Here is a 12431-nt window from a genome sequence, read left to right on the forward strand (position 1 = left end):
GCAGAATTTTCATTGTGTGTCAAAGCATCAGGAAAATCGATGTTTAGAATACAACTGGCTGTCATAGAGGATCCTGAAAACTCCAGTCTTCTTTGTGATAGTGTTAGCTTGCTTCAAAGTCATCTTACTTTTTAATTCTGATAACCTGACCCACAGAAGTTTACCACGATTCCAAAACAAGCTGTTGTCTTTTGTACAATGATAACTTCTATTATTTGTGACAGGTTTTGATAGGAACGTCTTAGTAGCAATGAACTTTCTTTAAAAATGTAGAGAAGAAACTTGGACAAAGTGGCTTTTTAGATTTTGATACCTTTAGATTTGGCTTTTATTTTTTTTTTAAAAGAAGATCCCACACACCCCAGCATACACTAAAAAGGTATAAAACTAGAAGAAGCTTGCCATGGGATGGCTGAAAATTATTTCATAAATGGAATTGATGCAGCTCAGCAGTTGCTGTCATAGATGATTCGGCACTTCAGGAGTTTGAGATAGTTGTCGATCTTATGGGAATCTCTGCGTAGGCAGTGGAGCAGGTTGTAAAAAGCAAAAAGGCGGGCATCTTCATCAGCCATTTGCAGGGAGGGCAGTCCCGACCAGACGGAGTAGATCTCATTTTCTTTGATTCCAGGATGAACCTAGTCTCACATCACACACAAAATGTGACCTGTTACTCATAATCATTAGTATTTGTATAGCCTTGTTTGTTCTGATTATCCAGTTAAGAATTGGGAAGAGGTGGGAATGTAAAAACCTTAACCAAAAGCATGGATGTTGCTGTATCTGTGCTAGCGCACAGGAATCTATCAGAAGCCTAAAAAGTAGAAGCAGGACACATGCGTATGCTTTTCAAAATGTGTGGGATCACCTGTTATTCCACCCAGGATGGATACCTCTAAAGTCTGAGGAACAGCTGCTTGCTTTGAAGGCCTTTGAGGGCGGGGTGGCTGGGGAAAGGACCTGTGAGAAGGAGGAGCTTGCGGCAAGCCTTCTGTGCAGTGTGAGGGCTGGAGCATGACTGACAGGGAAGAGATGGGCAGCAGCATGACACAGGGAGCAGCATGCTGTCCTCGCAGGCCATCAGCCTTCGCAAGCTGAGCATTCCCAGAGACCGGGTGCATGTCTTGGTAATTTTATGCGTGTGGCTAGTTTGCAGAACTCTAGGAAGAAATTTGGGATCTTGATCTGTTCCCCTTTTCTCCTACAGGATATGGATTATTTTAAAATCTGGAAGTATCTATTAGAATTTATATTTATTGCCTAGCTTTATAGACCTTACTTTTTTATATTTTGATATACTGGAGCCATAAGACAAAATTTCTTGTGTGAACTACAGTTATACAAGAAGAATAAGTGGTAGGAGAAAAGGAATAGAAAATGAGATATTACAAAGCAAATAAGTGATCTCAAAGAGTAGCCTCAGGGTAATGAAGAAAATCACTTGAAAATCAAGGTGTTTATTTCATACATTTCTGGGGTTAAAATGTGCTTTGTATTTGTGTTGGATATACTCTTCTCTCATGAAAATGACAAAAATGACACATGATAACATGTACACAAAAAAGAGAAATATAGAATTGCTTCTATTATTATTCCTGTAATCATATAGTTTTCTTCAGATGATGCATTATTTCTGAGAACTTCAGAAAATAGTTTAGCTGTTATCTTTCTAATGTTGAAATTATCCCATCTGAATGGAGATAACGTTTTGCAGATCCCATCCAATCTAAGTATGAGAAAGGATTTGGGGAAACTGAAATGTATGCAGGAGTTCTGATCTAGGAGCCTCAAGCAAAACAAAATTTTGGATGGATTTTTAATAAATCAAAAAGTAAGGAATACTTTAGAAATAATATACCCTCTTCTTCTGTGACCTCTTGATTTGTATTGCTGATGAAACACCATTGATGCTGAGGCTTCGTCTTTTCAATTTCCTCCCTCTTTGACAAAGCCTTTCAGCAGGTAAGAGTGAGGGCAAAGGGAAATCTCTCAATGTGGTTTTGATTTTCTCTTTTACCTTTTCCCACACTCATACTCTGGTGTGGGAAAAGATTAAGAATCTGATCCCCATTTGTATGGCCTTGTCTTAGTACACTTGGAAGAAAGCTTTTTTTTCAAGGCGTTTGTTTAATACAAGTCTAGAAGAGAGAATGCTTTAATTTCATTATGGCCAAGTGAGGTATTTGAAAGCTAATTGCTCCCACAGAGGTCACCTGTTTCTTTAACAGGTGGAAGACGTGGCAGGAAACTGCTCACCTGGCCCACTATCTTCTCCATGCCCTCGAGAAGTCGCCTGTTTTGTTCCTCAATCTCCACAGCCTTAGACAGGATGGTGTCAGGAGCTTCTTGCATGCCTCGCACTTCTGAGACGAGGTGATACAGGGGGGTGTTCCAGGAGCGCAGCACTCGCAGGACCACGCGCAGAAGGTCTTCATGCTAAGCCACCATAGGGAACAATCACATGAAAAGAAGCTAAGCACTCTAGAAATTTACGTTTGAATTTCCTAAGTGAATATGATCGAGGTTGTAGAATACAAAATCTAAACTACTAAATTACACCTTGCTGAAATTCAACCAACCAAACTTCTTTAGCTACTTTGGCTAAACACTTTGGATTTATAAACTGAAGGATGTGTTTATCACCCACCCAATGAGACCTTTAAAGTTGATTGCTTTGTTTGTTCCCTGTGGAGAAAGTAAAGTTTGTCTGAACTCAGCAGGTATCTATGAGACTAATTTGGGAAAGACAGATTCCGTATGTGTCCATGACAAGGAGTCGAATCCCTTTCAGCTAAGTATATAATCCAAAGTGAGGAATCAGACTGTTCATTAATAATTTCACCTGAGAGTTGCAGCTTAATTTTTGGATAATAGAAGAAAGGGGTAATAAAGGAGTTGTGACATGCACAACCAGACTTTCCTCAGTGTACCCCTGCTGCCAGCAGAGCAGACAGCTTGGCTGGGTTAGGCTAGTTGGCTGGTGTGCACTAGTGAAGGTGATGTTGTAAAACTGTCATTATGGCAGCATCCATGGACTGCATGCTGCAGTGTTGACCTCCAGTTTAGGCTCTACCAAGATCTTCTATGAGCACTTAGTTGTGAGTTAAAAATACTGCGTGGTAATAAAAATGAGTAGAGGAAAAAAAATAAGTAGATGTTGTAATGAAAACATATACAAGCATGTGAAAGAACAGAGGTATTAGCACTGAATGGAGTGCTTGCTTTGGCAGCACATTTACTAAAATTGGAACACTGAATGGTAGCACCTTTGGCTGGAAACACTGGCATCACCATTATGTGTAAGGGCTTTGGGTTGAATGAATCCCACATTCACGTCTCACATGTAAATGATATAACTGTGCTGAGCTCTGTTCCTTGTTTCAGTACATGCCGTGACAGAACCTTGTGAGGTGGTGGTCCTGTGAGGTTTTAGATACACTGATGTACATAATATGCTTTAGGAAATGTCTGGCAAGGTGGTAGCCCTCAACAAATATTGTCCCTCCTCCTCCTCCTAGTCAAATGATCATAATTGATATTAGTTTGCCTAGGAGGTAGAGTGTTAGTGCAGTGCCACAAGTAAAATTGTGCAGGGCAAACAGGTTGTGTATACAGAGATGTTTATGTTGAATTGTGTTACGATTTTGTTTACAGTGTGGTATCTGTAGCAAGAGGTTATAACAGTACAAATGCTGGATTCCTGGTTAGGGCTTGACATGCAGATTTGCTGTCATCAGAATAAAGGCAATAGTTGCAGCTACAGGAAGCATAATATAATATAGTTTTAGGAACTGCCTAGTGGGGTAACTTTTAATTAAGCCTTGGGAGAGGGCAAAAGAGCCAAAGATTGAAGGCGTGCATATCAGAGAAATTAAAGAAACAAGAGTTGACTAGAATTTTTCAGCAGGCAGACATGTCAAATGCTGCCAAAGCAGGAGTCCCTAGCCACGTGTGATAACAAAGGTGGTATTTGCATTTCTTACATCTGCATGGATGTCTAATCTGGTTCAAACTCTCTGTGTCATGTATATGATCCTAAGTGCAAGGCATTGAGTAGCATAATGCCATCTACCTAGGAAACTTAGGAAGGTGTTGTGGAGTGGGCCACAACCAATTTTAATGAGCGTTGAATTTTACTTACTGTTTATCAGTGGTGTGGTTTTTGTTGTTACCCTTCTGTGGCTATTCTCTGCTGTGTGGATATCATTACTTGCTCCTGTCCCTCTAATAATGACAGCATGGTAGTCCCACTGTACTGGCTTACTGTTGTGGCAAAAAAGACTCACGTGAATCTGTTGGGCTTGCTCCTTGTCTTCCGGTGTTGGGAGGGATGAAGTGTGACAGCTGTTGATGGCTTTGGTGATGAACCCTCTGCCCTGGGCATACCGTTTATCCTGGACAGGATGAAGAACAGTCACTTGATAAAGTTGTTTGGGCACTGAACCAGGCATTCCATTACCAAAATATTAATACATGTGAGAGATGCCAAGCTTTTTTTTTTTAATGCAGACTTTATAAAAAGACTGAGGAGTTAAGGAAGTATTCCTCCTTTCTGCTTTTCCCCCCCATTATTTCTTTAAGTCTATAAATTTTCCCATGCAACTTTTCTAAATTCCCAACCTTTTCCTTTCTCCATGATTCCCTATAGCATTGACCTTCTTTTCATCCTTCCTACAAATTACTATTTGGAAAGCAAATACTAAAGATAGCATGTCTCATCATTAAGCATCATCTTTTTCTAGTATTTGGGCCAAATGCCACAGTGTATATTCTATATTTGTCTATTACATCTTATTTACTGTGAATTCAAACTGATATGCTTTCCTAATAGACATTATAACATTCTAAACTCTTTGAATAACCTCTGAATTCCCACATGTGTGTTTTACCAGGTTCATCATTGATTCAGGATACAATTTTATTGGTTGTGATACAGTAAATCAGAAACAAAGGGCATCAAATTTTAGGGAACATTAAGAAATGGTTGGAAATGATTGAGCAGAGAAAAAGCTAAACATTGCCAGAGGAAAAGTATGAAGGTTCCAAGCAATTGCTGAGAAGAAGTGGAGGACAGAAGACGGGCAGACAGAAACGGAGGGTAAAAGAAAAGCTAGGGAATGGACAGGAGTTTATGAAGATGGATGAAGACACACTGGTTAGCAACACTGAGCTGCATTTTCTCTGGATGTCCTTTGATTTCTCGCAGCTCTGATCTATTGTCTGATCCTTGGTTTTGACTGACCTGGGAGAGTTAACATTCAGCTTTCAGAGTACTTTACTCAGGAAGGGAGTACCTGTTTCCAAATCTAATCAGCCTTCCCCTGTAATTATAAGTCTATAAAGTAGAAATGTTAGAAGAATCATTTGTAGCACTTAGGGGTTTTTTAAAAACCTTTTTTTTCCCCATGGCACGAATTCATTTTAGTTTAATTCTATCCAATCCGTGCAGCACACTTTAGTGAACCTTCATTTATTGGTTATCTGGTGAACCATTGTAAGAATGAGAAAGTAACATCCTTTCTTCTCGACATCATCTAAAAGTGCTTCACACCAGATGTTTAAAATAAAGTAAATCAATGTTTTTAAGCTTGAATGTTACTTGACAATTGTTAGAGCATTCAAGCACCTGTCTCTTTTAGTTCCATAATCTGTAGCTCACCCTTTCCTTAATCTAGGAGAGTGTCCTATTTGAAATTTGGCTCCCGATCTTTCCCAGTCAGTACACGGGAGATGGGTGTAGGTATTCCAATTGGACATTAGACAACATACGTGTATATAGAAACTCCAGACTGCCCCATAAATGCGTACCATTGTTTGTGTCAATTAAAAATGTAAAAATAAAGCATGAATGGCCCACTGATCTGCATGAAGGCTTTCGAAGCAAGTAAATGCGGTACTTACAAATTCATTGAACATCTCTGAGGAGAGGTTGTGGATATAGTGAGACAGGATGACCGCACGCTCAAACAGATCCCGTAGAGACACCTGGCAGTTGGCGGCTCCATTGGGACAGATGGGCAGGGAGGCTGCTCCCTTGCACAGGAGGAAGTTCAACAGCAGCAGGAGCAGGAGTGACCCTGCTTAAATAGAAACACAAGGCATCAGAGATGATCTGTTCCGTGAGGCTGTCAAAAGTGAGCCTATTGGGCCCGGCGTGGTGGCGCAAGTGGTTGAAGGTCCTCGCCTTGCACGCCCGGGATCACATATGGGCGCCGGTTCTAATCCCGGCAGCCCCTCTTCCCTTCCAGCTCCCTGCCTGTGGCCTGGGAAAGCAGTCGAGGACGGCCCAAGGCTTTGGGACCCTGCACCCGCGTGGGAGACCCGGAAGAGGCTCCTGGCTTCGGATTGGCATAGTATCGGCCCGTTGCGCTCACTTGGGGAGTGAATCATCGGATGGAAGATCTTCCTCTCTGTCTCTCCTCTCTGTATATCTGCCTTTCCAATGAAAAAAATAATAAAAATAAATCTTTAAAAAAAAAAAAGTGAGCCTATTGAGAGAAGCCTTGCTTCTTCCTGCTGCCCTGCATGGCACCGTAATAGCCACAGGCGGGGAGCTCTCGGAACATTCTGTGTATAAATTCATAGAGGTAATTATGTTTGAATACATATGTAGTTTGAGAAGTGCAGTGACTCCTTGCATTTTTCTATTACACCCAGAAGTGCATCTATACCTTGCATACATTTGGAATGGAAGTTAATTTTGAGCCAGGGTGTCTGAGTCATTCTTTCAAGACAGTTTCATGTCTTAGGAATTTCTGCAGATGTTTGGTAGTTGGACTTTCCAGGAATTTGTCATTTTTAAACTCAGTGTGATCTGAGGTTTGTGTTTTGGACGCCAAAGTGATGTCAACAGCTGATCTGTTTGTCTTAATCTTCATACCTGATAAGAATAAATCCGTTGTTGCTTGATTGCTAATAGTGAGCATGAAGAGAATTCTAATATAAAAATGATTCTGTAGCTTGGCTCTGCTATCTCTCTAGAATAACTTCAATCCTTTGCTTGACACTTGGCCAAAAGCTTCACATTTCCGTCCCTTCTCCTGCCTAAGTTTGAGCTTCACGGTAGCCATGTGAGATGGATTAGACATCATAATTATCATCAAATTATTCTGATGAAACAGACAGCTAAGATAGGTCGAGTGATTTCCCCCTAGTCCTATTATCAGCAGCTGAAGGAGACACAATGTCAGTGCTTTGATCTTTGCGTTTCACCTTGTCGCATCACACACACCTGTGGACTCTCAGGCTGCGTCTGCATAGGAGGGAACACCTCGGCAGCCCAGGCAGCTCGGTTTTCGCAGGGGCTCTGGCAAAGAACAGCTCCTGGCTTTCAATGACAGATGGAAGACATCCCAAGAAGCCCCACCCAATGCACTTTTCCTGCCCGATCTATAAAATTCCTATTCAAAGATAGTCTTCTCATCAATCTGCCATCTTAGATGATTAAGGTTATAGACCTTTAGCATATCAGGATCTTAATGTTTTCCAAGGGAAAGAAACACACAATTTCCAAATTAAACTTGCCTGTTTTACTTTAATGACACTACTCCAAAATACATGATGTGAACATGTGTTTGTCAGAAAACAAAATACCACAGAACTTGTGATAAAAGAGTTGGATATTTCCAAAATTAAGCAAATCCTAAAGATTTATGTGTGAAAAATTACTAGAACCTGAATATCTTCTATCTATTTATTATACACTATAAGCAGAGTTTTAGCTGCAAACATAAAATGTGTTAAGGTTGCAAGCTGATTCATATTACAGACATTTCTAAAAGATTCAGACATGGTGTAGCCGTGGAATGTAGCTAAATGGATATTTTATCTACAGATTAAATGTTCTTTGCAGATAGAGAAGTTGTAGCACTGACTATAAGAAATTCACAACTGGATACATGTTCTTTATGTATTCCCGTGCCCTTTTATCTTCTATGGACTGTTCACAGTCTCAGATGAGATAAAATAGACAAATGTTTTTGTTATTCATTTCATAAAACAAATTTTATGGTTATAACTAATTTATTTTTCTTTCAAATATCACCAAGAAAGTCAAGTCATTTAGTTATTAACTAGCCTATTTTTCCTTTTGAAATGGTATTCGGCTTGAACAACATGACTAATATAGGGCACAATTCTGCTATCATCTTGACATTACAGCTTCAGAATTGAGTTATCATCGCTTTGATTTAAGTTGGCCCAATGTAGTCTAGAGACCTGGGTAACCAGAAAATGTCAGTTTCTGCCGTGTAGAATTGTGAGAACTTGCAATCATAGGTTCTTTTAATCTCATTCTCATCCACGTTCTTATACTCAACCTCGTTGGTATTCCTGTAGGTGCAGTCCTGCACATTGCATGCTAATTAGCAGCGTCCCTAAGTCCTATCCAGCAGACATCGGCAGCACACTGCCCCTGGCTCTCCCAGCAAAAGTAAGAACAACCCCAAACTTCTACACATTGTTAGAGACTTTGGCCAAAGGTAGATTCCGCCCCACCCCTCCCCCCCATTTACAAAGTGCTGTTAAATTGTGCCTTGTAATTGGCTTCTGGAGTCATGAATAGGTAGTTCTTCTAAGCTCTGTAAAGTTAAAACTTCATGGAATTAGCTAAAACTTCACATCAATTTCCCCGTCCTCCCACTAGATCATTGATGCAGTTTGTAACTCTGGAGAGTTGTACATACCTTTCCTCAATGTCCACTTGCTGTCCATGGTAGTGGTGTCCACAGGGAGCACACCTCTCCAGGGAAGGTCTGGAATCCTGCGGTTTTCTCATTCACACCCATTGGCTTTATAAACCTTTGGCATCTTAATGAATATATTTAATCAGGCACTCTTTTCCTTTCCCTGGCCATCCATTTCCGTCATTGAGATTACACCCATAATTTCAAACATCAAATGGTATTTAATTTCTTATTCATATTCAGGAAGACAGAATGACCAGAAATGAGGGGATTTTGATTAATTAGACCAAAAGGAAATGAGAGAAATGATCAAGGCGAGATGTGGAGACTGGTTGGGTTTACAGGCATGTCAAACTTTTGAAGTCATTTATTCCTCTGCAGTGTCTGCCTAAGGAGCTTTATATTTTACCTAGGCTGTCATTTCATATTTTATCAAAGAGTAATGTTCTAATTCAAGATTGTAAGTAAACACTTCAAAATGTATGCACTAAATACCAGGAGATATAGAATAATATGGGAAAAGTCGAATTTTTCAATTTCCTATTGCACTCTCAATAAATTTTCATCTTGTTTTCCACCTTTTCTGTTTAGTGCTTTCAAATCACACATCTGTATAACATTTTGTTTCATAAAGTGTAAGTATGTCTGTTTATGCTAACACATAAAGTATTTCCAAAAGTTTATGGCAAAGTGAATTAAAGTTAAATTTGTTATTTCTTGTAATTTGAAAGATAGAATTAGAGGGACAAACATATATGTGTGTGTGTAGAGAGAGAGAGAATTTGCACACACACATATGCACTCATATAAATAGCGAGAGATAGAGAGAGATCTTCCACCCTCTAGTATTTTCTTTTTCTTTTTTTTTTTTAAAGATTTATTTTATTATTTTTTTATTGGAAAGGCGGATATACAGAGAGGAAAGACAGAGAGGAAGATCTTCCTTCTGATGATTCACTCCCCAAGTGAGCGCAACGGGCCGATACTATGCCGATCCGAAGCCAGGAGCCTCTTCCAGGTCTCCCACACAGGTGCAGGGTCCCAAAGCTTTGGGCCGTCCTGGACTGCTTTCCCGGGCCACGGGCAGGGAGCTGGAAAGGAAGTGGGGTCACCGGGATAGAATTGGCACCCATATGTGATCCCGGGCGTGCAAGGCGAGGACCTTTAACCACTTGCGCCACCGCGCTGGGCCCCACTAGTATTTTCCATGCACATTAGCAGGAAACAGGATAGGAAATGCAGCAGTCAGGGCTTAAACTGGCACTTGCATGGGATGCGACTTTTGCAGGTGACAGCTAAATGTGTTGTGCCACAGCATTGGCCCAGAAAGGTTTATTTTGATACAAGAAAAATTTAAATTTCATGCATAGTTTTTTAGCATATGAATTTTCACAAATCCTGGGTTTTGCCCAGTTCATACATTCAAAACAGAGAGTTGGAGAGATGAAATGTAAAGCGTATAGACAAACGCAGTCATCTGTAGTCAATTAGATGTGGGAGTGATTGCTGCTTTGTGAGGTGTGAGGAGGGATGTCAGGAATGACGGGAAATGAATTATTTAAGAAACGTGGATATACTCCCATGTCTAAGACAAACAAGGGGCACCATTTTGATCTTGCAGTGTCTGTGCCAGAGAAGAAAACTAGTGGTTTCTGAGAGCAAGTGCACAACATGTGTACACCCCTCTTAGTGTATGATATCATGAGACTGCTGTGGTTGAATATTTCCACATTTATCAAGGATGGGGCAGAGGCACAGTTGCTAACTTACGATCGCTCTACCCTCTCTGATGCAAAGCCACTCTGGGGCAAGGTGACCAAATTAATCATTCATTGGCTCAGAGAAGTTCCATTTACCCTTTAAAGATTTCCTTGGTGAAATCATTATAATGAATAAAAATAAGCTGTTGATGATTTTCCCCAGTTTTGTAGTCAATGCATCTAAAGCAGCTTGTGACCTTTTTGTTTCTGTCTTGCTATCTCTGACATATGGGTGAGGTGGTTTTAAAAGTAATCCCTCTTGATGGCATTGGCTCTTTTCACAGTTGCTGGCGTCTCCTGTGTGCTTCGGTACCCAATTGTGACAAAGATTAACACTGTTCAAAAGTACCTTCCCGTTTGCCTTAGCTTAAGCAATTCCATGTTTTGAATCATAGTGATTCCTAGGCTCTTTCTGTCTAAAAGATGCATTAAGCTTCTCTAGGCCTATGAGATGTACCCATTTCCCTCAACAGACAATGGCATTCTGAATTATTAAAGTCGTGTGGCACAGAAATTAATGTGGATGTCTATACCCCTCCACTTCCAGAAACTAAAGAAAAGCTCCCATTAGAACAGACACTGACAACTTAATCTTAAAATTTAAAGGTGTCGCAACTTTTGTAGATAGCCAGGATAAGAGTAATCTAAGAAAACCCAAGTTGTGTTTATTTAGTAGAGGCCAATTGATTTATTTCCCTGCAGAGAGGTACCTGTTCTCTGTTAAATTGATTGTGTGCTTTCTTGCTGGTCCAGAGCCAACCCATTTCCTGTGAAAGGAGATTGGAATATCTGAATAATTCAAAGGGCATATTTCACGCAGAATAATCAGAGATGTCCTGTTTTTCCGGCGTGCTACATACAGCCCCACTTTCACCTCTCCTTTGAGTGTGCCCTCTCAGAAATCTTTCCCAAAATGGTGCCCTTCGTTTAGAACAGTGAAGGCGCTTTCTGTGAATGTGTGTGTGTATGCTTTCACGCACAAGTTTCATCAGCCATTTTGAGTCTGAAGACTCGTGATGAAATTCAGATATGAAGGTTGATTTCTGTCAGGAAGCTGAATAAATGGCAGAAAGAATGTTCATGTCCCATGCTACTTGTTGTACATGGAATTATTTATAGTACATGGGAGCAATTTTGGCATCTTTTTGAAAGGACAATGATTTTTAACATTAAGTGGCGTGATGTTGGTTTTCACTTCTAATTAAAAAGTTTAAGTTTCCATTATATTCTGTTCAGATTATTGTTTTAAAGAATGGACTGATTTGTGACTTTTTGTGCCATTCATGATGCAAAGTAAATTTTAAAGGCTTCATATAATGAAAATCTATCTGCTGCAAAAAATGGGGGGATTTTAGAGGGTGCATGAAATTGAGGTTAAAAAAATCTCTCAGAATAAATGCATTGTACAACATTTCTGTTTATGTTAACAGCATATTATCATTAATAAAGTCAAACTTGTGAGTGATTAAAAGTGTATTGTGTAAAGATTTAAAAATTCCAAAAAAATAATCTCCCAAAGTGTGACCTAACACTCTAGATACAATATTTATTGCTTTTAATATAAAATTCTAAAAAATGTGAATGTCATTGTAAAAGAATAGAAGGCACTGTATTTTTTTTTTCCAAAAAAAGATTTATTTATTTGAAAGATGATTGATAAAAACAGGGGGACACAGAAATTTTCTGCCCATTGATTCATCCCCTTAGTGTCCCCAACGACCAGGACTGGGCTGGGTCAAAGCTAGGAGCCTAGAACTCCATGAACATCTCAAACGTGGTTGGCAGGGACCCACTACTTTGGTCATCACTGACTGCAGCCCCAGTCCCATCAGCTGCAAGCCGCATTGGAATCAGTGTAACGGGGATCCGTATCAGCGCTCTCATGTGGGTTGCAGGTGCTTCAAGGGGAAGTTTAGGTTACTGTACACAGTACCTGCCCTGATGGTATTTCCTTGTACGGTATGCTTTTCGGGATAAAATGTAATGG

At 40.1% G+C, this 12431-nt stretch overlaps 1 protein-coding gene across 2 annotated transcripts; it reads right to left on the minus strand.

The window, feature by feature from the left end:
* Nucleotides 1–446: 446 nt before the first annotated feature.
* On the minus strand, nucleotides 447–9893 carry PRL (prolactin). 2 transcript variants are annotated; one of them, XM_040967686.1, is made up of 5 exons: nucleotides 9866–9893; nucleotides 5902–6077; nucleotides 4287–4394; nucleotides 2257–2436; nucleotides 447–638 (listed from the first exon to the last, which is right to left on the minus strand). In XM_040967686.1, the coding sequence occupies exons 1-5, from the start codon at nucleotides 9891–9893 to the stop codon at nucleotides 447–449; spliced, it is 684 nt and encodes a 227-aa protein (XP_040823620.1). The 2 variants fall into 2 exon arrangements, with proteins under 2 accessions (XP_040823620.1, XP_040823619.1); XM_040967685.1 differs by lacking the exon at nucleotides 9866–9893 and adding an exon at nucleotides 8685–8712.
* Between the last annotated feature and the right edge of the window lie 2538 nt (nucleotides 9894–12431).

The sequence above is a fragment of the Ochotona curzoniae genome, unplaced genomic scaffold, assembly GCF_017591425.1.
Source record: "Ochotona curzoniae isolate NIBS_2020 unplaced genomic scaffold, NIBS_Ocur_1.0 scaffold_461, whole genome shotgun sequence".
NCBI classification, from domain to species: Eukaryota; Metazoa; Chordata; class Mammalia; order Lagomorpha; family Ochotonidae; genus Ochotona; species Ochotona curzoniae.

Coding starts and splice junctions, on each gene's coding strand:
- PRL (XM_040967686.1), bottom strand. CDS start 9,893: ATGGAAAATACTAGTGGGGCCCAGCGCG. Junction 6,078..9,865: donor TACTAGTGGGGCCCAGCGCG/GTGGCGCAAGTG, acceptor CTATTTAAGCAG/GGTCACTCCTGCTCCTGCTG. Junction 4,395..5,901: donor CAGAGATGTTCAATGAATTT/GTAAGTACCGCA, acceptor CATCCTGTCCAG/GATAAACGGTATGCCCAGGG.